This window comes from Pristiophorus japonicus, chromosome 6 (genome assembly GCF_044704955.1).
Source record: "Pristiophorus japonicus isolate sPriJap1 chromosome 6, sPriJap1.hap1, whole genome shotgun sequence".
NCBI lineage: Eukaryota > Metazoa > Chordata > Chondrichthyes > Pristiophoridae > Pristiophorus > Pristiophorus japonicus.
The window spans coordinates 161,047,006-161,074,331 of NC_091982.1; the positions used below are offsets into that span (position 1 = coordinate 161,047,006).

The 27,326-nt window shown below is 42.3% G+C and overlaps 1 protein-coding gene across 3 annotated transcripts in view; it reads left to right on the plus strand.

The window, feature by feature from the left end:
• The window catches only part of arhgef4 (Rho guanine nucleotide exchange factor (GEF) 4), a 401,442-nt gene extending 374,935 nt beyond the window's left edge, over positions 1-26,507 (plus strand). For 2 of the 3 annotated variants that reach the window (XM_070883351.1, XM_070883350.1), the window contains exons 10-13: positions 4,469-4,712; positions 8,924-9,001; positions 12,357-12,594; positions 20,917-21,000. In XM_070883351.1, the coding sequence (XP_070739452.1) occupies positions 4,469-4,712; positions 8,924-9,001; positions 12,357-12,583 (549 nt within the window). In that variant the 3' untranslated portion in view covers positions 12,584-12,594; positions 20,917-21,000. Of the gene's footprint in view, positions 1-4,468; positions 4,713-8,923; positions 9,002-12,356; positions 12,595-20,916 lie in introns of all 3 variants that reach the window. The other variant, XM_070883348.1, reaches the window with a different exon arrangement.
• Positions 26,508-27,326: the final 819 nt, after the last annotated feature.

The following is a 27,326-nucleotide window of genomic DNA, read 5'->3' on the forward strand; positions in this document are numbered from 1 at the left end:
TACATAAGACTTCACACTTTGAACTGTTTAATTACAGAGGACATCTCAACAACTTAAGAACATAGGGATTGCTAGATGAAAAAAGGTCCACCTTGTTCACCTCCTACCATCCTGGTAGTCGCATAATAAAAAGATAATGGAGTTGTTTGCTAATCATGGCAATCAATCTCGATCGATTAGTGTACAACAGACACAGACATGAGGCGTGGCAAACTCCACTGAGCTTTGGAAACCATAGGTCCAAAGTTACTGGTTCCTCCCAACCATGCCAAGAAGAAAGAAGTTGCGTTGTTGTAGCACCTTTCATGATCTCAAAATGGGTGACTTTATTCTACATATAGATTGGGCTAAACAAACTGGTAGCAATACAGTAGAGGAGGGTTTCCTGGAGTGTATAAGGGATCGTTTTCTAGACCAATATGTCGAGGAACCAATTAGAGAGCAGGCCATCCTAGACTGGGTCTTGTGTAACGAGAGAGGATTAATTAGCAATCTGGTTGTGCGAGGCCCCTTGGAGAAGTGACTATAATATGGTAGAATTCTTCATTAAGGTGGAGAGTGACACAGTTAATTCAGAGACTAGGGTCCTGAACTTAAAGAAAGGAAATTTTGACGGTATGAAACGTGAATTGGCTAGGATAGACTGGCGAATGATACTTAAAGGGTTGACGGTGGATAGGCAATGGCAGACATTTAAAGATCACATAGGTGTACTACAACAATTATACATCCCTTTGTGGCGTAAAAATAAAAAAGAGAAGGTGGCACAGCCGTGGCTAAGAAGGGAAATTAGGGATAGTGTTAAATCCAAGGAAGAGGCATATAAATTGGCCAGAAAAAGCAGCAAACCTGAGGACTGGGAGAAATTTAGAATTCAGCAGAGGAGGACAAAGGGTTTAATTAGGAGGGGGAAAATAGAATATGAGAGTAAGCTTGCAGGGAACATAAAAACTGACTGCAAAAGCTTCTATAGATATGTGAAGAGAAAAAGATTAGTGAAGACAAATGTAGGTTCCTTGCTGTCAGAATCAGGTGAATTTATAATGGGGAACAAATAAATGGCAGGCCAATTGAACAAATGCTTTGGTTCTGTCTTCACTAAGGAAGACACAAATAACCTTCTGGAAATACCAGGGGACCGAGGGTCTAGCGAGAAGGAGGAACTAAAGGAAATCCTTATTAGTCAGGAAATTGTGTTTGGGAAATTGATGGGATTGAAGGCCGATAAATCCCCAGGGCCTGATAGTCTGCATCATAGAGTACTTAAGGAAGTGGCCCTAGAAATAGTGGATGCATTGGTGGTCATTTTCCAACATTCGATAGACTCTGGATCAGTTCCTATGGATTGGAGGGTAGCTAATGTAACCACAATTTTTTAAAAAGGAGGGAGAGAGAAAATGGAATTAGAGACCGGTTAGCCTGACATCGGTAGTGGGGAAAATTTTGAAATCAATTATTAAAGATGTAATAGCAGTGCATTTGGAAAGCAGTGACAGGATCGGTCCAAGTCAGCATGGATTTATGAAAGGGAGATCATGCTTGACAAATCTTTTAGAATTTTTTGAGGATGTAACTCGTAGAGTGGACAAGGGAGAACCAGTGGATGTGGTGTATTTGGACTTTCAAAAGGCTTTTGACAAGGTCCCACACAAGAGATTAGTTGTCAAAATTAAAGCACATGGAATTGTGGGATAGAGAACTGGTTGGCAGACAGGAAGCAAAGAGTGGGAATAAACGGGTCCTTTTCAGAATGGCAGGCAGTGACTAGTGGGGTACCGCAAGTTTCAGTGCTGGGACCCAGGGGGTTTACAATATACATTAATGATTTAGACGAAGGAATTGAATGTAATATCTCCAAGTTTGAAGATGACACTAAGCTGGGTGGCAGTGTGAGCTGTGAGGAGGATGCTAAGAGGCTACAGGGTGACTTGCACAGGTTAGGTGAATGGGCAAATACATGGCAGGTGCAGTATAATGTAGATAAATGTGAGGTTATCCACTTTGGTGGCAAAAACAGGAAGGCAGAATATTATCTGAATGGTGACAGATTAGGAAAAGGGGAGGTGCAATGACACCTGGGCATCATGGTGCATCAGTCACTGAAAGTTGGCATGCAGGTACAGCAGGTGGTGAAGAAGGCAAATGGCATGTTGACCTTCATAGCGAGAGGATTTGAGTACAGGAGCAGGGAGGTCTTACTGCAGTTGTACATGACCTCGGTGAGGCCACACCTTGAATATTGTGTGCAGTTTTGGTCTCCTAATCTGAGAAAGGACGTTCTTGTTATTGAGGGAGTGCAGCGAAGGTTCACCAGACTGATTCCCGGGATGGCAGGACTGACATATGAAGAAAGACTGGATCGACTAGGCTTATGTTCACTGGAATTTAGAAGAATGAGAGGGGATCTCATAGAAACATATAAAATTCTGACAGGACTGGACAGGTTAGATGCAGGAAGAATGTTCCCAATGTTGGGGAAGTCCAGAACCAGAGGTCACAGCCTAACGATAAGGGGTAAGCCAGTTAGGACTGAGATGAGGAAAAACTTCTTCACTCAGAGAATTGTGAACCTGTGGAATTCTCTACCACAGAAAGTTGTTGAGGCGAGTTCATTAGATATATTCAAATGGGAGTTAGATGTGGCCCTTACTGCTAAAGGGATCAAGGGGTCTGGGGAGAAAGCAGGAATGGGGTACTGAGGTTGCATGATCAGCCATGATCATATTGAATGGTGGTGCAAGCTCAAAGGGCCGAATGGCCTGCTCCTGCACCTATTTTCTATGTTTCTATGTCTATGTTTCTATGAAAGTGCTTCACAGCCAACTAAATATTTTTGAAGTGTAGTCACTGTTGTAACATAGAAAATGCAGCGGCCAATTTGTGCACAGTAATGTCCGACAAACAGCAATGTGATAATGATCAGATAATCTGATTTTAGTGATGTTGGTTGAGGGATAAATATTGGCCAAGACACCAAGGAGAACTCCCCTGCTCTTCTTCGAAATAGTGCAATGGGATCTTTTGCATTCACTTGAGAGGGCAGATGGGGCCTCGGTGTAACATCTCCTCCGAAAGACGGCACCTCCGACAGTGCAGCACTTCCTCAGTACTGCACTAAAGCTTCCGCCTAGAGTTTTGGGCTCAAGTCTCTTATCTGGGACTTGAATCCACGACCTACTGACCCAGAGGCAAGAGTGCTACCCACTGAGCCATGGCTGATATGGTACTGATGTACTATTACAACAATCAGGATTTGTTTGGATAGTTGTATTTAAATAGAGTACTAATAACCATTGACTGAAAGTAGTTTCTGCCTGAGAAATAAATTAACAGAGAGATATTAAAAAGTGCCAATTCATCTCCTTTGTGCCATCAGTCCTCAGTGGGTTGTGTAGGCCAGGTCCTGGAGTAAAAATCCTAGCACTTGTCCTTTGAACAAAATTATTTTTAAGCTGCAACAGAATTTTGAAAATGTGCAAAAACAGGAGTGTTTCTGATAGTCAGAATTCTTTCTAAATCTGATTTTTATATAGCAGCAAGATTCCCTCTTCAAGGCCAAAGAGTCTTTTAAGTTATTTAATATCACATTTTGTAAGTATAGTTAGCTCCTGAGCCAAACTCCAAATGCAGGTACTCACCAGCGTTTCCCTAGGCTTGGCCTTTCTGATGACAGTATTAATACACGATTCAATCCCAATTTTCTCCACTCTCCATCAGGCAATTCATAATCTGGGGGAAACTGGAGTATAATGGCAGTCAAGGCTGTTGTTTAATCCAGATCTCCCCACCTGTCTGGCAAAGGACCGAGGAATCATATCAACAAGAATCATGGACAACTGCAAAATCTCAGTTGGACTCCTGCTTGGAGCAACATTTTATCTTTAACTCCACTTTAGCAGTTCTTACTGTTGATGACATATTTACGTATGAAAAGTGTCACAGTTGCAAACAGTATAAAATAGATTTTCTCCATGTTATTGAGAAGATAATGTAGCCCGTGGTATTTCTGTTTGATTACATCTCTGAAGTGCCTTGGAATTTCCATGGTCAAGACATGACTCGTTCATCCAGGGTCAGTTGTATTTTATTTAGGTAGTTGTGTTAGACCTTTTAATCCTTCCTTTAGCTGTCCAGGATCCATGCTCTAGAATTCCCTCCTGAAACCCTTCCTCCTCTCCGCCTCCCTCTCCCCCTTTAAGACCCACCTTAAAATCCACCTCTTCGGCAAAGCTGTCAGTCACTGCTCCTGATATCTCCTTCTTTAACTCAACATCCATTTTATTTTACTATGCCTCTGTGAAACGCCTTGGGACATTTTTCTATGTTAATATAAAATGAAAGTTGCTGTTGTTATTGTAGTACAATAAAGTGTTGGTCAAAAAAGTGGGAAGGTTATTCTAATACTCTAGGAGCCCAACGGATCAAAATCTGCTGGATTGTATAATCTGATGTGTGGCACATTTCACAGGACCTTCTGCGTCGTGACATCTTGTACTACAAAAGTAGGATAGACACAGACAGCATGGAAGTGGTGGACGTAGAAGATGGGAAGGACAAGGACTTCAACATCAGCGTCAAGAATGCTTTCAAACTTCAAAACAAGTTCACAAATGAGGTCCATCTGTTCTGCGCAAAGAAGTCCTCAGTGAAACAACGCTGGCTTCAAGCCTTTGAAAATGAAAGAAAACAGGTTCAACTCGATAAAGAAACGGGTAAATGTCTGGTTTGTAAGCAATTTATGCTGGGTGCAGTAGCTTCAACGTGGCTGTTGGTGGCAAAGAAATTCAGCCTTCAGTCGCCTTGAATATAAATTCTAAAGGGTCAGCTTTTTGTAGGGTGCAAGCTTGCCACCACCCTATTTGTGCCTGAAAGTACCCTGCCTCCATCCAAGATGTCAGATCCTGCTTGGCACCAAATATTGCGTTTCACAAATATCAGGGACTGAGACAGTTTTCACCACCGACTCATGCCTTCCCTCCCTTTCAGTTGCTGTTGTTTAAATTGCAACATGAAGCGGCCCTCAGCATTGCTGTGAACTTTTTCCAAAGTATTTAATTGCTTAAGATGATTTGAGAAATAGGCACGGTCCCCGGGAGAGCAGATTCAACCTCATCCATCCTTAGTATTAGGAATGTACTATTGGGCCAGATGCTAGACATAAGCTTCATCAGAACCTGATTTCAGGAAACAGATACATATAAATTTATATGTCTACATAACCACCTGTCAATATTTGCCCAGATTGGAGCCTAGGATATCATCAGCTGTAAAAGTAAGCCATAATGCTTATGGCCCCTAATGTGCGGTCAGTCAGTGGCGAAGCAAAGGTGTTCGTCGCTGGTCCCAAAATAAGTTCCCCACAAAGAACTTGCCATCTCTGCGGTGAGAAATTCGGCTTTTCTGAAATGCAATTGAAATCAGCCTCAGTAAATGGGGAATCTGCTGTGACATCAACTAGTTGTTTAAGCAGCCAATCAAAATGCAGAATTCTTACAGACCGGGAACCAGGAAGTAAGTAAGCTCCTTTGATTCTAACTTTTTAAAAATGTCATAGAGAGCAAAGTAAAGATTGGGGCTGTCACACGGGGAAATGGTAAACCTGAAATAAAGATGAACAAACTTAAAAAATATATATAACTTTTTTTTAAAGTTTCTTAAAAATGGCATTTTCTATTAAAATGAGAAATTTGACATGCCACGAAACTAAAATTTGTTTTTCAGTGCCATAACGTTTGTTAAGCAGTCAATACGGTGTTAAAACCCCAGTTACACCTAATCTAAAAGGGTCTAACTTTTAATGGGTTGTTTAACATCGGTATTACCACGGAAAAACCCAAGGGCTAGAAATTCGGTTGGAGGGTTCCTTAGGCGCTCATGTCAGGCGGTCACTAAATTTAGTGATGGAAATTTTTTAGCGACGGGAACAGCAAAATTCAGTTTTTCTGACCTGGGAGTGGCGTGGAGCGCTAAGGGAAGGGTTCCACACTTCGGGCGTTAGGCCGGATGCATAATTGAATATCCTGTGCTAAAGAGCCGGCTTCATAACGCCCGAAGAGAGGCCTCCAAGCAAAAAAAAATCAGAACAAAAAACACAAAAAACATTCCCTATACTTTATTCACCCCAAATAAAGTTAAATCGCAAAACAACTATCAATCACACGTACCTCATGCAGTCATTCCTTCCCTTAGCATCCCGGGACAGCTCTGCACGCCAGCTTTCTCTGGTGGGGTCATTACGGGGTGTTTCCATGTTTTGGTTTCCATGTCGATACCGGGAACGTTGTACTCCGGCGCGATGCTCCCGGGCGATACTCCCCAGTACTAGCACATTGAATTTACCAAGCAACGCAAATGTCGACCTTCGCGGCTACAAACTCTTTAGCGAGACGCGAGAGGTCGAATCCTACCCTGATCCTCTTGGGGAAGATTTAGGACAATTCAGCCCAGATTCTCAGCATTCTTTGCCTTTTAAAAGTCCATCCGTTAGCATCAAGTAGAATTAACTTTGACATCATTTGAGAGTTGAGGACAAAAAATAAGATTTTTTTTAAATTCATCTTTATGGTCTGATGACATCATGGAAATGATTGACAGTTACTGCAGCAGACAATGATTAAAAGTTGAACTAACACGGATTTGAAATGACACAAATGTTGAATCAGCTGAAGTTAACAACTGGTATTAGCTCAGCTCTCTCACATTCAGTCAGATTGCAGTAGTAGCAATGATGTAATGGACAAAGTAAAGGGGCAGAAAATCTGCAACACAGGGAGAGGCGGTAACAAACATTTTGGTGGTCAGAACTGGGATAATTGACCATTAATTAGATTATAGCAGTGCGTCTTCAATCCTGACATGAACCCAAACCCCAAATAGTTTTGATTTATATGAGCACCGAACTGACACGCCTATTCAATAGATTATATTGTACACCAGAAGTTGAATTACTGTTGATATCAGGGCAAATCTGACTGTGCAATAGGATACCTTAGGCAAAAATTACATCGCAGAGCAGTATCAAACTAATAAAGCATGCAAGTTAATAGATTGGATGTGTATCAATCAGCATTGCGAATTGGACCAGCTGTACTATGCTGTTGCTGATATTACCACCACCAGGGATTGCCAGGAGAAGGTTGGCAGTAGTCCTGGGTGGCAGTGGAAGACCATCTGATGCCCTTTTAGAGGAAGTGCACCCTGTAGTGGGCGCCTCGCCCTTCCCATCAGGCCCCAAAACCTTACCTTTTGTTCGGCTTTGGCTCAAAGTGCAAAGCGATTGTTATATTACGTTAATTCAACAAGTGTTGCAGACTTAATCACACTGACTTAGGCTTCTATAACTGCAACCTATGTGAAGCCACATTACAAAAAAGATCCCAGGGAGCACATTAAACTGTTCTTAAGTTTGTACGTTATTGAAAAGCTGGCAGAATGGTCTGTTCTGTACACGTGAATTTAAGCATGCACAGACCTCAAGATTTCCATTGAAGAGTCATAGGGAAAATGCAGTATAACTTGGTATTAATGGCTGCGCCATCCTAAAGTGGGTGTATGTCTTAAACCAGTACTTAGGGCCCAAGTTTCCACATGATTTACGCCTGATTTTTAGGAGCAACTGGTGGAGAACGGACTATCTTAGAAATCGCAATTCTCCACATTTTTTTTCTGCAGTTCTAGTCAGGTAGAACAGTTCTACTTTGGAACAGAATTTTTTCTTCAAAAGGGGGCGTGTCCGGCCACTGACACCTGATTTCAAAGTTTCCACAGTGAAAACGTACTCCAAACTAATTTAGAATGGAGCAAGTGAAGATTTTTATAGAACTGAAAAAACCTGTTCTACACATTCAAAAATCAGGCGCAGGTTACAAATTAGGCGTCCAGAACGAGGTGGGGGGGGGGGGAGGGGGGAGGGGGGGGAAGGGAAGTCATTAAATTCTACAATAAATCCTTATTTATACTTCTACAAATATTATACAAATAAATCCAACCTGAATAAACATTTATAAGCAAAAAAAAGATTAAATAAACCATCTTCCTACCTGTGTGAAAGTGCTTCAGGCACGGAGAATGCTGCAGTCAGCCTGAGGCGCCCGTTCTTCCCGCGGGGGGGGGGGGGGGGGGGAGAGGAGGAGGCGCCTGTTCTTTCCCGCGGGGGGGGGAGGGAAGGAGACAGTGAGAAGGCTGTAAGTGCTGATGTGCTGATGGCAATGTGCTTTTATTAAAAAAAAATTCAAAAATTAAACAGCTACAAAGAACTACAAAAATGGCCGAGTGCCAATGTTTTTTTCACACTGCGCGTGCGCGAACGCTCCAATGCGCACGCGCAGCGTTGCCGGCAGGAAAAAAACTAATTTAAATAGTACCCGCCCCCTCCCACTTACAAAATCGGTGTGAGTGTAGGCTCCGCCCCCCCTGGGCGCCGCGCCAGGCAGACAAGGAGCTGCAGAACGCTCCAGAATCGCGATTTTTTTTTTTAGGCGCCGTTTTAGGTGCGAAAAATGGGCGCCCAGCTCGGAGGGGCGCCCGTTTTTTTATCATGTGGAAACTTGGGCCCTTAGTGTCTAAAAATACCATAATGTAAATATTTCCACTACTGAGCTTGACCACGAGCCATTATGTCTCCAATTATCTCGTCAACTTCCCTTGTGGAGATGTCACACTCCACCACAAATTAATCTTTCTCCAAATTGATTCTCATCTGCTAGGAGAAAAACACAACCAATCTAGTCTCCCTAGTTAATGTAATTATATTGTTTTCTGCACCATTCACAATAGGCCATTTCCCCCCCCCCCAGATTCGGATGGGTATTACAGATTGTTTGCACACCATTCACAAATATAACTCGCTCCATCCGTCATTCTCGGATGGAAGTCATGTTTGATTTTAAAATTGTGCTCATGTAATATTGTGCTCTTTCTCAAGGCTTTGCCATCACAGAAGTTCAAAAGAAGCAGGCCATGATGAATGCAAAGAAATCGCATCCAACTGGGAAGCCTAAAGGTGATTTTTCTAATTTTTAAAATACGTCACTGAGCATTAAAGCATTAAACAGGCATTGTAATTTCAGTTGCTCGATGTAGGAATCCATTATAAATGCCATTTATGGTGCTATTTATATATTTTAATAAAAAAACTTTTCTAGATCTAATAATTAGAAGCACAAATTGACCCAATACCTTTTGTTAAGTGAAGTTTGAGGTACAGATTAATTTATTTTATAATTGGGGTGATTCAAAAGAATGTTTGTCACGATCAGAGGGGATCTACAAATGTTGTCACTTGATGACTTGATACATCCGATGGGAAAGGAAGGAAATCGACTTAGGGACAATTTGTGCTTCCTTGTGGCGGGTTAACGGAAGAGGAGTTCTCCTGGTGTCCTGCCCGATATTTATCCCTCAACCAGCATCATTAAAACAGATTATCTGGTCCTTATCTCACTGCTGTTTGTGGAACCTTGCTGTACATAAATTGGTTTCCTGCATTACAACAGTAATAACAATTCAAAATGTACTTCATTGATTGTAAAGCGTTTTGTGACATCCTGAGGTTGTGAAAGGTGCTATATAAATGAAAGGTCTTTCTTACTTGACAGCACCAAATGACAGCAAAATCCCAGATATAAATTTATAAAATAAGCCTCTTTAAGGGAAACATTTCATGTGGTTAGTATCAAAAAGTCATTTTGAACTTGCCAAACCAGCAAACTCATTCTTTAATAGAGCTAAAATGAGCCATAAACCGGTTAGTTGTGGCACCCATTTTCTACCACTGTGTGTGTTGCTCGTGTGCTGAGTGAAGATTGTTTGTGGCAGAAAATCAATGGCAACGATGGCACTATTCCAGCTACTCTTGTCAGCCACATATGTTCTTTCCATTACTCGTGTGAATATCACAAACATAAGTCTCTATATTGCTACTGAGCTCATCAAACTTGGAACATCTCAGACATTATGGTTGCCTCATTTTCTAGGCCTCATTGAAGGAGGAATCTCCTGTCATAATTTTCCATGAGCTTGCTGAGTTTACGAATGGTATAACCCATTCCATCTTGCTTTTCAATACTTCAACCTCTATAATCTGCAGCATATTAATCGAGCAGTGGCAACCGAACAGATGGTTAGTCTGTGCAGTTAGAGTTTTGCTTCTGAACATTTATTTGGAAGTAAATTATTCACAAAGATGACTTTCACTTCCTGCCAGGGGACAGATCCAGCAGCCAGTTTAAACAAATTAAATAATATTTAATAAACTGCAGAGATTAAAAATGTATGCATTTACTTGCCCTTAATTATATCAAAGTAAATGATTTCTGTCAGGTGAATAACGCCGGAAAAGCAATAGCAAAAATAGAACGTGGAATCCACGTATCAAAACACACTTTGGGCCCAAGTTTCCACATGATTCGCGCCTGATTTTTAGGAGCAACTGGTGGAGAACGGACTATTTTAGAAATCGCAATTCTCCACATTTTTTTTTCTGCAGTTCTAGTCAGGTAGAACAGTTCTAGTTTAGAACAGAATTTTTTCTTCAAAAGGGGGCGTGTCCGGCCACTGACGCCTGATTTGAAAGTTTCCACAGTGAAAACGTACTCCAAACTAAAGTAGAATGGAGCCAGTGAAGATTTTTGTAGAACTGAAAAAACCTGTTCTACACATTAAACAATCAGGCGCAGGTTACAAATTAGGCGTCCAGAACGAGGAGGGGGGAGGGGGGGGGGGAAGGGAACTCATTAAATTCGACAATAAATCCTTATTTATACTTCTACAAATATTATACAAATAAATCCAACCTGAATAAACATTTATAAGCCAAGAAAAGATTAAATAAACCATCTTCCTACCTGTGTGAAAGTGCTTCAGCCAGGGAGAATTCTGCAGCCGTTCGTGTCGCTGAGCGGGAGGGGGAGAGAGAAAGAGAGAGAGAGAGAGAGAGAGGGAGGGATGGGGGAGAGGGAGGGAGAGAGAGAGAGGGGGGGGGAGGGAGGGAGAGGGAGGGAGGGAGGGGGGGGAGGGGGGGGAGAGAGAGAGAGAGAGAGAGAGAGGGAGAGGGGGAGGGAGGGAGAGAGAGGGGGAGGGAGAGAGAGAGGGGGAGGAAGAGAGAGCGGGGGAGGGAGGGGGAGAGAGAGAGCGGGGGGGAAGAGAGAGAGAGAGAGCGGGGGGGGGGGGGGTGGGGGGGAGGGGAAGGGAAGGGAGAGGTCAGGTCGGATCGGATCCAGTCCGGGAGTCGTGAGTCGAGTCCAGTGGGGAGGGCGGGCGGGTCGGGGAACAGGAGCGCGGGTCGGGTCGGGTCAGTCGGGGGGTGGTGGGGGAGCGGGTGTCTGGTTGCCGGGGGGGGGGGGTGGGGGGAAGCGGGTGTCGGGTCGGGTCTGGTCGGCAGAGGGGGGGCGGGGAGCGGGTGTCGGGTCTGGTCGGGGGCGGGAAGCAGGAGCTGGCCGTGGAAGGAGCCCCAGTGAGGCATTTCAGCCAGGGCTAGGGGCTGCGTGCTTCGGGCCCCTCCCACACAGTTCAGCGCCTGGAGCTACTGCACTTGCATGCCGACTGTAGCGTGCATGTGCAGAGGTCCCGGCACTGTTTTCAGCACCGGGACCTGGCTCCGCCCCCCCCCACAGCTCGTGCTGGCTGCACCGAGGGCCAGAGGACCTGTAAGTAGGTGGAGAATACCGAGGATTTTTTTAGGCGCCGTTTTAGGCGCGAAAAACAGGCGCCCAGCTCAGAGGGGCGCCCGTTTTTTTTCTTGTGGAAACTTGTGCCCATAAAAACAGCATTTCTCTTTATTATGTCCCAATTTCCATTAATGTAAGTGTATAGACAGCTCCTGTGCTAACTAAGCATGAAACTGAAAATTGAACCTTATGAAGCACTCTTCAGATGGGTTTAATTCGGTTCCGTTGCTCTGCATACTGAGTGACTGCTGGTAATTTAATTATATCTGGCTATTCATGGCTGTGGTGTACCTTTCTAATTGGGCACTCCACTATAGCAGTTCAATTGTAGATGGTATACACTGGATTCATGCCTCAGATTTCAGGTAAGTGCATCAGGTGCATAAATGATATACACTTGCATTACTGATGGTGTATTATTTTTCCCGTAAAAAGGGGTGCCATTTTCATTCGAGATGTACATGGTATATGATTAATATGTCAGCTTTTACACAGTGAATACTTTGCTTAATTATTTTAAATGCTAGTGGATGCTCCTTTGTCATTCTTTCATTCTTTCTGAATTCATGCACTTTTCCAAAAAAAGAATGTTGCTACGCATGACTGTAATTTTATTTGTGTGTTGTGTCTCCTTTTTTTTCTTCCTTTCTTCCACTCACTCTTTTCTATCCCCCCTGTTCCTTGAACAAGATCTCCAGCAGCTGCTGAATGTGACCTCATCTCTCTCTCAGTCCACCACATGTCTGCACGAGCCTCCTCCCCAGCATCCAAAACCCCCACCAGCTACCAAACTCCTCGAGACCCCACGGATGTCGCAGGCTCGTCTTCTGCTGCAGAAAGGGGGGGATGTGACTCCCAGCATTTTACGTAGGGCTATGTCCTGGATGTCCACTCACAGCCGAGACCTGTTTCAATAAAGCCAGATAAGGTGATCAGCCTGTTGCCCTTTGACTTTAACCAACCTAAGCATTACGAGCTTGTAGCTACTTAGGAACTGTTAATGCAGTGAAACCTGGCCATCTGGTCAACTTGAATTTTTATTTCATTGGTCGTACACATCCAGCTTTACTCAGAACCAAACAAATTCCTTAAGCAATTTGAATAGTTCATTCACCAATCAAATCCATTGTCCAACATTTGCAATCGAGGCCCAATATCTAACCCTACCTATCTATATAGAGTTTTCAGAGTCTCCATCACACTCCAGACATTACCCATCATAAACATAAAAGCATACAGCACAGCAGAAGGCCATTTGGCCCGTTGTGCCTGTGTCGGCTGTTTGAAAGAGCTATCTAACTAGTCCCACTCCCCTGCTCTTTCCTTATAGTCCTGCAAATTTTATCTTTTCAAGTATATATCCAATTCCCTTTTGAAAGTTACAATTAAATCAGCTTCCACCACCCTTCCAGATCACATTGTGCAAAATATTTATAAAAATCATGACTGAGCACAATCTTTAAAAAATGTAGAAAATGGCCCGAAAATTGTGGTGGGAGGCTTTCTGGTGGTCGCGGAGGAACATATATTTATGGTCCGAGGCCTAAATGCGCATCCCAGCGTATGGGCTCACACATCCCGGGAACGTAAGCGCAACCTGGAATCACGTGGGCCTGGACCACCAAGCACAATGTAATATTCTCATTGATAATAATGGGAGCTCCGTTTGTCCGAGCTGCCATTACTATCAATGAGAATACTCCCCAAAACACACAAACGCAACACAATAAATAAAATGAACACCACATATTTAAAATTAATTGTAATTGAATGTTTTAGAAAAAAATATATTTTTTGGAAATTTTTTAAATATGTTTTAATAGGGTTGAAAATAAACTTACCTTAATGGATAGGGTTTTTAATTTAAAAATTAGTGATAAAATTTAATTTTTCTATGTTTTTAAACTCATGCTGGTAAAAGTAGGCTACACACTTGCTTTTACCAGGCGTAAGAGTTTGAAGGACATTCACTGGGCAAGAGTTGAGCAAATAGCCAAAATCTCTGCGTGCAAATGTTCTCCTCCTGGGGATGCATGCGTTCTGACAGATTGCAAAAGCCGGTTCTTGGCGCATGCGCATTGCACGCCGAGAACCGGCATTTTCGAGGCCTCTTCGGGTGCGTGCACACATCGTATGCACCCGGAGAGGCCGCAATTTCCAGGCCAATGAGAAACAAAGACAGCCCTTTAGTCTTTTCTGATCTGGTGATTATTTGCTGTCCCCCCTGAAATGAGAAGTCAAGCTGCTTCCAATCTAGGGGAACTTCCAATAACAATAATAATTAGCCTCAAAATGACCTCAGAACCTACGGGGAGTAACTGAGCAGTGGCCTTCAAGGGAGAAGGTTAGCAGCTAAACAGGACATTCATTCTCCAAATCTTAGAATTCCCATGAGCGATGCACAATAAATCCACTAGTTGAATTAAAAATAATGGGGTCAATGCAACTTTGATGAGAGTGCAAAGTGCGCGATGATGAATCGGTCGCTGGTTATACATCAGACCAAATTCCTTTCTACTGAAGTCAGTGGGTGGGAAAATCTTGCAAGGTGCGTAACCGACAGCCAATTCACTGCCGCCCATTCCGTGCCCCCGCTGAAGTTAAATGTCACCCACAATAAGATAACTTGTCACGTGGCCAGAACCTATCAATTAGATTGTAGTACAAAAGCAAAATACTGCGGATGCTGGAATCTGAAATAAAAACAGAAAATGCTGGAAATCTCAGCGGGTCAGGCAGCATTTGTGGAGAGAAAATATAATTAGATTGCAGTCCCTGACTGGCGAAGGCTGTCACTGCAGTAATGGAGAAGCCAGCTTTACAAATGAATTCCTACTGGAAAATGATTTTCAGTTTGTTTAATAACTATCTGGGTAGCTTTTCTATGTGGTATGTGTAATAAAATCATACATTTGTTCTTTATGAAAGGCTTTATGATATTATTACATATAGTGCGCAGAAATTTTTTTCCACCATGTCTGTTATTAATCCCGGGTCCAATTACCCATCTGCCTGAGTGAAGATTACAGTGCTTTCACATCACTCCCTTTTCACCACCCACCCCACTCCGTCTTCCCACACAGCTCATATCTCACTCACTTATGAACCCCCAGACACTTGTCTACATCTATAACACAAGCCACTGTTTATTGGGGTTGACCCACAGCCAAGCGCACCAGTTGCATGTTATCAGAACTGCTCCTCATTGAATTTTCTTGTTCATTTCTCATAAAAGCTGTTTCTCACTGGGGTCCGTTGTGTAAAGTTAATAAAGCTGTGCATTAAAAAAATATACATATTCATGTTGCTGCCACGGCCAGCATGTATTTCCCATCCCTCGCTGCCCTAAGAAGATGCTGAAACAATTGTATAGGTTGCTTGGTCACTTCAGGGGGCAATTAAATTGTTGTGAGACTGGAGTCACATCGAGTCAGACTGGGTAAGGGGGTCAGGTCTCCTTCCCTGAAGGACGTTAGTGAACCATTTGGGTTTTTACAACAATCCAACAGTTTCACAGTCACTTTTACTGATAAATTGAAATAAATTTTCAAATGGCTATGGTGGGCTTAAAATCATGTTCACTGGATTACGAGTCCAATAACATAATCACTATGCTACCATACTGATCTGACCACATACACCCAGCTATGGACATTTTCTAATTGCTATTTATGCCATAATATTCATTATCTGCAGCTAATAATACATTAAGCTGTAAATGAAAGGACAATATTGGATTATATTAATATATTGAAGATAAAATTTGCATGGACCTCACAGATAGTCAACTAAAAGGGGGCCTTCGAATATCCATTAAGGCCTAAACTCTTTTAGCTGCATCACCGTACAATAAACAAATAACCCTCCCAATGCAGCAGTCACCTGTGTAACAGCCATCGCCACATATTATCCAGCTTGGATTCTGTACTGCTGAAAGTGACCATATATCACAGGTTTCACTGTTGAAACAAGCCAAGGAAAGTGACTGCAAATGTTGTTCCTATGGGTTCTACATGTTTTGAGTCTCAGCAGTTGAATCTATGGTGTGGAGTTGTGGCAGGATTCCAAATGGCTTCAAGGTAGCATCAGGTTTTTAAAATATTCCTTCATGGGATGTGGGTGTCGCCGTTGAGAAGGTGGTGGTGAGCCACCATGTCAGAGGGCAAGTTAAGTGTCAACCACATTACTGTGGGTCTGGAGTCACATATAATCCAGACCAAGTAAGGTTGACAGATTTCCTTAAAAGGATATTAGTGAACCAGATAGGTTTATATGACAAATCAGTAGTTTCATGGTCACCAGTACGGATACTAGCATTTTTTAAATTACAAATTTTATTTAATTAACTGAATTTGGTGGGATTTGAACTCACATCTCCGGATCATTAGTCCAGGCCTCTGGATTACTCATCATCATAGGCGGTCCCTCGAACGAGGATGACTTGCTTCCACATGAGTTCACAGATGTTTCAATGAAGGACTCGATGTTCCAGTCCTGAACTCCAATGGAGGGGGTGGAAGATGCCTGTGCATGCATTTTTTTAACATGTGGTGACCATTGCACATCAGCCGCCTTGACAGAGCTAGGCCTTTATCCAGTGGCAAAGGAGACCTGCTCTGCTGCACGGACCTAGTGCGCACACGTATTGCAGTGTGGTCAGGCCTGTGCTGCCCCTGGACATTCAGCTCTTCTGGGCCCCGTACCCACGTTCGCCGCACCTCCACCACGATTTCTCGCCGCTCCTCCGCCACAAACATTTGCCACACCTTTGCCACAATCCCTCACCGTTCCTCCGCCACATTCACCGCACTTCCGCCATGATCTCCCGCCACACCTCCGCACCAAACATTCGCAGAACCTCCGCCAAGATCATCCACCAAAGCACAACCACGATCCCTCATCACTCCTCCGCCTCGATCACTCATCACTCCTCTGCTGTACCAGGGCCCAGCCGATGTTCGTTCCCATGCTCCAAACGGCGACCTGGGTCCTGATGACGTCACCCAATAGCCAAGTAACATAACCACTATGCTACCGTACCCATCAGGTTCTAATTGATGAAGAGATGTTTGAATTTCAAAAATGGCTAAAACATCCAGTTTTCCTATGGAATACTCAGTATTTTTCTGGTGCAAAATTACATTTCCCAATCTCACATTAATTGAGCTGATTAAAATGTGCAGTTTATAAATTAGTATTTTATGCACTCTCGCATTGTAATTTATTGCTAAGATACGCCATCAGATCAAAACACATTTTTATTATTTGCTTCAACCAGCTCAATAAGTTGTAACAGCGTAATGGTTACAGCTCATAATTGAGGAAAACGGTACCTTGACAGAGAGATCAAGAAAGCCCAAGTTTTACTCACAAGAGGTCAAGTGATTACCGAGGAGGTCCTGAACAGATTATTCCGTTATGAATCCACAAACCCTACATAGTTGAATATAGTCTCTCAGAGCAATATAAAAGGGGAAAAGAGACTGCATTCAGCTGTCCACATCATAGCTCTTGATCCCGCCCTCTTTCCTGGATGACATCAAGCTCAACCCTACAACCTCAGCATCCTGTTTGATCCTCAACTGAGTTTCAAATCCTTCATTCAATTCACCATTGAGATCACTGATTTCCACACCTCAAATTTGCCATCTCCAGAATGACTTTTCTACCCTCCATAAACTCATACTCACCCAGCGCTCAGTCACCTCTATCCTAACCCACACAAAATCCTTTACCTATTTCCTCTATTCTGACCAACCTCAATTGGCTTCTGGTCCTTCAATGAATCAACTTCAAAATCCTCATACTCCCCTTCAAATACTTCCAGGGCTTCACTCCATACTCTCTCTTACAGCTTTCTCCTGACCTCATCCTCCACTTTTAACTATGCTGTAAGATATCGTCTCCCTCTGGCTACTCCAACATCACTGACAGAGCCGTCGTCATCTCACCCCCACATTCTTCAACACCCTCCCATAACCTTGTTGCATCTCTCAAAGCCTCCTTAAAATGTATATCTTCAACAGTACTTTTTCCACTATAAACCATCAACCAGAGAGCAATCAGCTGCTTGTAAATTGCAGGCTCTGGATCAATCACTAGCATTCTCTTAACAATGTGTGCTAGATGCAAAAAAAAATGATTGTCTTCATACGACATGAATTTCCTGTACACACATTACTTTCTATGTGGTGATTTATGAGGAAAACCTTTGTACACAAATCTATAATGGTAAAATCCTATCTCGTCATTTACCAAAGATTTTAAATGGGAAAAAAACTTCCATCAACATTTTCCTCTCATGCTGTAATTGCAGGCCTACAGCCAATAGGCGGTGCTGTGATGCAAGTCACCACAATCCACCTGACCAATTATTTTCCGATTTCTGTAGGTCTTCAATCCAAATTTACCTGATTTTTTGAACAGTCAAGATCTCCCTACTCACCTGACATGTTTGTGATTACACAATTCCGATTTCAGGCTATGGCCTACCTATTCCCCACCTGCCCAGTTTCCGTTCCATAGTAGGCTGGTCTGGCCTACCTATATAACCAGTTTCTGGCTGCTGGCTTGGTGTTGGCACCATTTCTTGCCCACTACCCTCCTTCCCACATTGCAAGCTGCAACCTCACGATCCCTCCTCACCCGTGCCTCCACCTCCATACTTACCCGCACCCGTCTTTACTGATTGGAGCGATCCTCAGAGTGACCACTCTTCATATGGCTAAACCAGCACAGAACTCTTAACAAGATAAATCCTTTACAAGCACCAGAAATTATGATATTATTCAAACATACTATATAAACTCTTTATAAGCGCCTTAGCAAACTAAGAGCATGTTATTTTTTCACCTCCGTCATCTTAAAAATGTCCAACTTACCTTTTACATTCTGTATGGGTGGTAACACAAAATCTATTATGAAGAAACTATTCATATAGTTATGGTGACAGAAAACAACGATGGAAAACAGCACATCCTCCTTATATCTCCTATGGCATTGCACACTATAAGTACCAGAAATATATTTGTTCATTTAATGCCTTTTCTCCAGTGTCAGTCAGATCGGGAGTGATCTTAGCGTGATCTGATGTGATGACCCCACCCCACCCCAATATTTTATGTGCAGCCATTCCAGAATGCATGGTGATGCCCCTTGCCTGGGACATCAATGGCAAGGCCTCGTAGGTCTCTATGCTATCAATAAATTGACAATTTCCTTCAACATAAAATACATTTTGAGCATCTGTATTATTTTCTGTAAAACTCTGAACATAAAGTTTCCCCTGCTTCCTGACCTCTTTAAACTGTTGATATCCATGATCGAGTCTAAATGTTTCAATGAAGGTGCAGTAAATCCCAATATTTGAACAGCCATTACATTTACGATTCAAACAGCCATAGTGACTGTGCAGACAATCTGCCCTTGATGTCTGAACTGCCTGAAAAATCTGAGCTTGAGCAATTTTTTTTGGTAACACTTACACTGCTCCTTTTATTTTTAAAGAAAGGTTACCTCCCAAGATTATCAGAACTCATACTTTGTAGTCAGGATTACAAGCAGCTAGGCCAGTTCAGCCTGAACTCGATAGCACTGTATTTTCCTTCAGAAAAGAGATTCAGTGATTCCTTCAGTTTAAAGGCTTCACTTATCTCCTTTACATTTCGAGTACCAAAATACTTTTTCAGCTTTCAAACTGCACACATTGCCTTAATGCCAGAAAGCGTCATTGCCCTATGGGAACAGAGTTGAAGGTGTACATTGAACCATATAGAACTACTTCAAGTGTGCCTTTGCAGTCTACTTTGCCTATTGTTGTGATCTAAATCTTAACTGAGTAATTCAATATTTTATTAGAAGTATAAAAACATCACTATATAAAAATTACATCTGTAGATAGCAGGTATTATCTGACGGGTAACAGCTGTCATTCTTGTGCACTCCATTATTTTAAAAAGTAGTAGGAATTCTAAAACCTAAGTTTAATTATTTTAATTTCGGTAAGTCGATTAATTTTAACAATATACAATAGTTGCAGTGAATTGAACACATTGGCTAAAAGTTGGCTGTACACTCATCTGCTGTTGCCTTAATGCCAAAGAAATGCAGTCTGTATTCTCAGCACAAAAGGTAAATGCCTGTCAGCCTGCATCATTTTGAAATATTCTCACCATTGACAGTCCCAAGCTCTGCTATGTCTCCACATGCAGGGGGGCAGGATGGTCTGGTCCAGCTGGCATGGATCACCGCCCTTTATAGTGTGTATATGTGCAAGACAATTACCTCAACTGAGTTGTCTTCAACGATGCAAAGTGGTCTGCTATTTCTGACAGCCGGTTGAGATTGCTGGAATTCAATCAATAGTAATATAAGATCAAATGACATTTATATTTGGAATTTAAATACAGATACTCACTGTGGGTATCCAGTGCACTGCCACTATCCAGCAAATGTATGTTTGTTTGATTTAGATAGCCTGAGTGCAAGTTGAGTTCAAGGGTGAATCTGGAATCATGCCATTGCATTCTCCAGGAAAGGCTGAACCGGCTGGGGCTCTTTTCTCCAGAAAAGAGAAGGCCGATGGATGACCTGATTGAGGTCTTTACATTTATGATGGGGTTTGATAAAGTAGAGCTAGGGAAGAGGTTTCCATTTGTGGAAGAATCTAAAACTAGGTGCTCATAAATATAAGACAAATAAATTCAATAGGGAATTCAGGTATTTACCCAGAGAATGGTTAGAATGTGTAACTTACTCCCACAGGGAGTAGTTGAGGTGAATAGATGCATTTAAGGGGAAGCTAGATAAGTACACGAGGGAGCAAGGAAAAGTGGGATATGCTGATAGGGTGAGATGAAGGTGGGAGGAGGCTATTGTGGCATAGACCAGTTGGCCGAATGGCCTGTTTCTGTGCTGTAAATTCTATGCAAAAACAAATTCCAATTCTATGCAATCTATACAAGTAGGGTAGCACATCTTAATGATGCGATTGTCAAGGGGACAACCTCCCTTAAATTCCCCACGTCAAAGAAATGTCAGACCTTATGTTAATTCATCCAAGCTGGGCTACAGGTAATACAGAAACAGATAGACAGGGTACTGTAGTCGTGAACCCTTTTCAACCATGGTCTAAAGAAAATGAAAGATTTAAGAAAGGGACAGTTCGCACTAGAATTGATGCTCAGAATCTAATGATGCGTGTATCCTCCTCTGTGTAAATTCTAACCGCGGACTCTCTTCCTTGTCTCAGCTGTCACCAGGCCTTACTATGACTTTCTGACGTTGCGGCAGAAACATCCAATGCTGCCCTCAACCGTCCCCCAGCAGCAGGTGTATATGCTGGCTGAGCCCAAACGCAAACCGTCCAACTTCTGGCAGAACATCGGGAGACTGACGCCGTTCAAGAAGTGAAGGGGCAGCTTTGTGAACACACCTTGATAATGCCTTTCCAAGGGAGCACTTTAGCGACCAGTTGCAATCAGAATAAACGTCTGCTCTGTGTGTGTGTGCGTGTCCACACCAACATGTATTCCTACATGACACAATCTTCTCACTGGAAGGAGAGGGCATATCCTGTGGCCAGTCAATTTCCTAGTCAGAGCACTCCACTCGAATCTGACCGTCAACAGCGGCAGAAAAAAGTTACCTGAAGATATATATTCACATCGGTAACTATAGTCAAGCTCAATGTTCTCGCTGAATGCCATAAAACAAGCTTTTCCCTTTCCATTGCAAGATTTCCATCGTGCGTTTTTAAGGAGAAAAGTGCATCCTGTATCTTTAGATTTTTATTGAACAGTTTGCTGTATTTGTAAAGGTGTGCAACCGTCAGAACACAGCAAAACTCTACTGTAAACAAGCGAATTCCCAATGACTTCTCCATTGTTGCAGTTTCGCCTTCCTATGTGCTTTCACTGGAATGAAACACTGTGTGCCAACGTGCAAGGGATGCAAATTATTATTTAAAACAATCGATGAATTTGAGTCGTGCTCTTTCAAAATCTTGTTGCCAATCTTTTAGTGAGGAAAACGGCAAATTAATTGCGCAGGACTGAATTATGTAGGGTTCCTAAATTACAAACAGCACTGTCTGTTGCTGGGCTGCAGTCGGAGTTTGTGCCAGTAATGCAGAAATAGAAGCAGCGGCTACTATGGGTCTACAATCGTTCCTATCATCTCTGGTACCCAGGCTTTAACTCAGTGCAGACGGGTGGAGTGAAAATCTCTTCTCTCTCGCATCTATGGGTTCCTGAGCAAAAAACTAGGTCGCGCAGTGAGGTCGACACTACCCTTACAGTTGGCACTGAAATAATGATAGCGTGTGGTCACCCCCTCAAATATTTACAGTATTACCTTTATCACAAGATAAAACATAAGGTTAAATTCAATCAGTGTATAGGAGGAGAGAGTGACACGCCAAATTGTTATGTGCTAATGTTTATAAATGAGTTGTGTAAATATTAACAAAATGATTTATTTATGTATATTGAATTTATTGTACGTGTACTTGCTGTTTGGCTTCTCCACATTCTTTCCAGTACAAATGCCTTATTAAGGAATGCACTTACCCAATTGCTTGTTTTTGTTCCCCCGGTGTGGAAACAATTTTACTTCAGAATAATGAATTTCTTTTTTGAAGAAAAAATTCAGAGTCATTTTGAGAAAAGTTTTAATCGTTTGTTTTATTGGGCATCAGATTGGATGATACAGTTCTAGATTTACCGCCTTGCCCTCCAGCTAGGTTTCAGGGCTCAGGGGACACCTTCCTGTAAAGAAGCAGTTGGCTTATTGGACAAATTATCAACTCAAATACTGTAAATATGAATAGCCAATGAACACGGTGAAACGCACTTTGATCTACTGAGTGCAGGGCAATGGAAGCAGCAATTGACCACAATGCTTTCAGTGAACCCCACCCACACAAGCTGTGAAACAGAAGACCGGGAATAACACAATAAACTACAGCTTTTAGCAATATTTTCCATTAATCCTTACACTGCTGACAGAACAATTGCTCAACCACTTTAATAAAAAGAACACATGGCAGCCAATAATCTGTAGCATGAATGCATTGATGTAAATAAAATATCACATGATACACAACCAGGCTCTAGTTAAAAGGGAAGTAAAGTTGTGAAATAATTTGCCCCACCCCAACCTCTTACCCATTGTAGATAGAAAAATAATATACCCACCCAGTTAACCTTGTTTGCCATTTTTGTAGTACCATCAGTCTTACTCCCTTTCTGTAAGGCTGCTTTGCTGATGTAACCCATTGGAGCTCTGTGTCCTGGATTTGCCCCTTTGCCTGCAGTGGGGACTGCAATTTTAAAATGGGCTGAAGCTGTGGAACCCTGAAACTTCAAAGTGTGAGCAGGAGTTTTCTACCTCCCCATCGCTGGTGTGGGTTTCCACAGATCACGTCATTTGCAGTCCATAGAGTTTGCAATGGAGTTGCTCAATGACCAGTGAGGGCACTGCCCATCAGTCATATGACTGGAGTAGCCTAGCAATGAGAGGGACCAGCTCGGGGAGTCACCACAGGTCCAGTAACACTGATGGTGATACAAAAACATCAATATGACAGTGTTATTTTTTCTCTGCTTCTCCTTAAAGATTGTTTACTAATCAATCTCCCCCCGCCCCGCCCCCACACTGGTAGCTAAAACACTCCCAGTTACATTTTACAATAACCCAAACTTCTGTGGAGATTGGATCTATGTCCCAGCTAGAGACACAATGCCAATGAGGTGCAATTACTAACTATTTCAATAAACACTAAGAGGAGGAGGAAAGTCTGCTGGGAGAACTTTCTATTCTAACTCTTCAGTCTTTATTAAATATGGGTATAACAATATCTGTTTTTCTAGCTTTTTGTTTTAAATCCTCTTAGAGCCTGACCCTGGGTGTCTCTGTCTCCCTCCAAAGCTACTCCAGTAAGGGGCCCCACCAACTAAAATGGGAGCTGGCTTTTCAGAGTGCGCGCTATGGGTAGTCTGGAACTGCTCAAAACTGACTGCAGCAGCACCCAGCCACGAGTGTTTTCATTCCCCTCGACTCCTATCAATTTGGATTGTGTCCCAGGAACATCCAAGGCCCTGATTGCTACTTGAGTCAATGGTGTCTATTTATGACAGAGGAGATCGGATAGAAGTATTCAAAATTATGAGGAGTTTTAGTAAGGTAAATAAAAGAAAAACAATGTCCACGGCTCAGTGAGCATTAATGGCATAAATTTAATATCACCAATAAGGAAGAGGTTATGAGGAATGCTTTTACCCAGCTGGCTTGTTAGGACTTGGGATGCCCTACCAGAAACAGCGGTGAAGGCAGAAATAATCATCATTTTTAAAAAGGGAAATGGAAAAATATTTGAAAAAGAAAAAGGATATGGGGAAAGTGCAGGGGAAAGGGACTAAGCATTATTAAGGAGCTAGAACAGACACTGTGGGCTGGATGGCCTCCTTCTGTGCTGTAAAATTTGCTGTTTCTAGGAACGATTGTGCACAATACCAATGTTACTTGAGTAACTGAGGAGGAAGCAGAATTGCAAAATATTGGCCTCCATATTAAATAAAAAGAGAGAATTTTACAACAATGTCCACATTTTTAAAAGGTGGAAGGGGGAAGCACTTTATACCCCTCAAACTTTCCTTCCTGTTTAATTTATGATTGGATATAGGCTACAATCATTCAGTGCTGCTTAAATACCCGTCAACTCACAATACAGCAGCTTCATGCTTTGTTCACTCAGTTTGCTTTCCACTCAGCTCCTTTCATACCTCATGTCCCCCCCCCCTGCTTTTAGTTTAGATGGTCACCCGCCCAGCTATTGATCAGATAGTCCAGTCTTGGGCCAAACTCCCTGATGAAAGACCAGCGGGTAGATTTTCAACTTGCCGCCTGGGTGTAAAACAGGCGTTGCAGATTGGCTGCCCGTTAGAAGCCGCCCCATTTTAATTTCAATTGACCTGTATGGGAATGGCATTTGGGCATTTTGATGATGGGTGGCCGGTCCACAGTGACAGTGTTACATCCAGGAGGCAGGTTGAAAATATACTTTTTTATACAGCCAGAAAAGTCCAATGCTTGGAAGCCTGGGAAGACTTTCACACACACATACACACACACAAAGTAAAACAGAAAAACTTATCTATTTGTACTATTCATCTCTGGTAGGAAACCAATTGATTTAAACATTTTCATACTGATGTTCAGAAGGCTCTGCATGTACAGAGTGAAGCCTCTGCTGCTGTCCTCCTCCAAATGGACTCCCCATGTGCTGGCCACCTTTGGACAGGGCCAAAGGTAGCCAGCCACCCAACCTCCTGTCTGGACCAGAACCAACATCGCCACCTAACACCGTCAGATCTGTCTGGAGAACATACTACGTCCACACTACAAGCCCGAGACATGACAAGATTTCATGCAAAAACACAGACACAATGGGCTGAATGGCCTCCTCCTGTATCGTAATTTGCTAAGATTCTATGAAATAATTTTATATTTGGCCAAGGCCAATGTCTGGCTACCACATTTCACCAAGTGTTTCTGTGCACCCACCTTGGATGTGAAGGCACTGGATTTTTTTTTAAATAGCTGAATGATAATGGGAATCTGCAAAATCTCACCAGTATATAATTGCAAGATCCTTCCTTCCTAAGAGCTACTTTACATTCCCTACACTTGCCACAATTAAACAGATATTCCTGTCGTTCAAGTTTGCTGTCATCTGCTAAACTGTAAATAGCTTCCTTCTGACTCAGGAATGAATATCAATAACTGAAAGCCTTTAAAAGATTTACAATACAAAAAAAACCTTTTAATCCCATCTGTGTTTCATTGAAGCATAGTGCAATGTAAACTGAGGTTGTGAATAATTTAAAGCGATTTCCTCAGAATGTTCGATACTTAATACTGAAAGCCTAGTGTCTTGTCAAGCCATTACATGCTGAACTTTGCCCTGTCGAAAAGTGCAAGAATGCCCACAGCTGTTAGCAAACTGAAGCACACTGCGACACATTGAGCCATCACGCTGGTTTTTCCCATGAATGTTTTTTGCATGGTAAACATGATTTAAATTAAAGGACACAGTGTGATTCCTCTTCATTTATTTAAATTACATCGGCAAATTCATGGCAACTGTTTAAATGCACCCTTTTTAATAATATTACGCACATTCTGAATATTACAGGACTGAGTCTTGGAAAAGAAAATGGATTTAATATGGTGTGGAAACAAGTGTTGTTCTGGGTCAGTCTGATGGCAGGGAGTTTGCATTTTTTTAATGTTGCAACTACATGGTAGAACCGCTTTTGATTAGATGAATTCCATGAAAAACCAACCCACTAGTGCCTGACCTTGGTTAACAATCTCCATGTCAACATTTGAAGACAACAATCTGATTGAACTATATGCTTTGAACTTTGATTCAAGCCCATATTCACTGGACACTCCAATGTGGCAGGTGATGTTAACCAGCTAGTATCTCATCACTACTGACCAGGAAACTGGACAGAAACACATAGAAACCTTCCATCTCATTTCACGCAAAGTCCTCCCTCACAAATAAACAATTTTTCAAAATGTACCATATAGTGAATTAAACTTACAGTGCCATGAGTTTTTGGTATTACAGTGTACGGCGCACCATACTCTGTGGTTACAAGTACTGCCAAGTGTTTGTGTTAATCTCCTCATGAAAGGCTAGAGGCAGAATTTAATTTGTACTGGCTTTTTCACCTAAAGTTTTCACATAAAGTGACAGCTAACCTATTTTCCAAATTAGACATGCACAGCATTGCGAAGGCACAACCCAAACATGGACAACTGGACAGTCAAGGCTGATGTTTCTGCAGGGGGAGGGGATTGGGGGAGGGGTGGGGGGAGAGGTGGTGGGCATGGGTGTGAGTTGTTGAATGAAGCTTGACGTTTAATGCAAAAAATTCCAGGTGATAGCAATTCAGAAGGGTGGGCGAACTGAATTTAAATCAACGTTCAGATAGTCAGATCATGTCCCTGCAAATCATGGTGTACCACTGAATGCAATGTGGGTTTTCGCACCCTGACTCTAGCAGTGGGATCTCACTGCCTACTGTTGCAAACAACGCTGTGGAACCAAGGCTTTCAATACTTAGCGTAATATTTCTGTCAACCAGGCACTGAGCTCCTCAACATGTCCAGTCATTTACTGGTGTCCCAAATGTTGCTGGTCAAGGGCTTTCGGGAAAATAAGATGTTATCCCAATGCCTTGTTACAGTTTTTTTGTGAAATGAGTTTCTGCTCGTGATTTATGACAGTGATAACTTGATTGATTTTGTTTTTTGTCTTTAAATACCACACTAAACAACCGAACTTGTTTCAATAAAAAAAGGGTTGTGTTTGAACCAATTTTACTTCAATGTGCAAAAACATAAAGCTGTTTAAGTCGCACTGATTTAAAATAATCTGGTTCAGATCATTTTAGGACTTACAATGAATTCACTTTCTACAATTTGTACACTGCATCTAAAATGTGCCCACTGTTGTCAAGAGACTGGTTCTGAAGTACAACCTGTGGCAGCTCAGATGTTACATGAAATCTGCCATGTCATCACAACAATCAAATAGCACTATGTTGTTTTATATGAGGTATCTGTTCATACCTTTTGTGAGTCAAT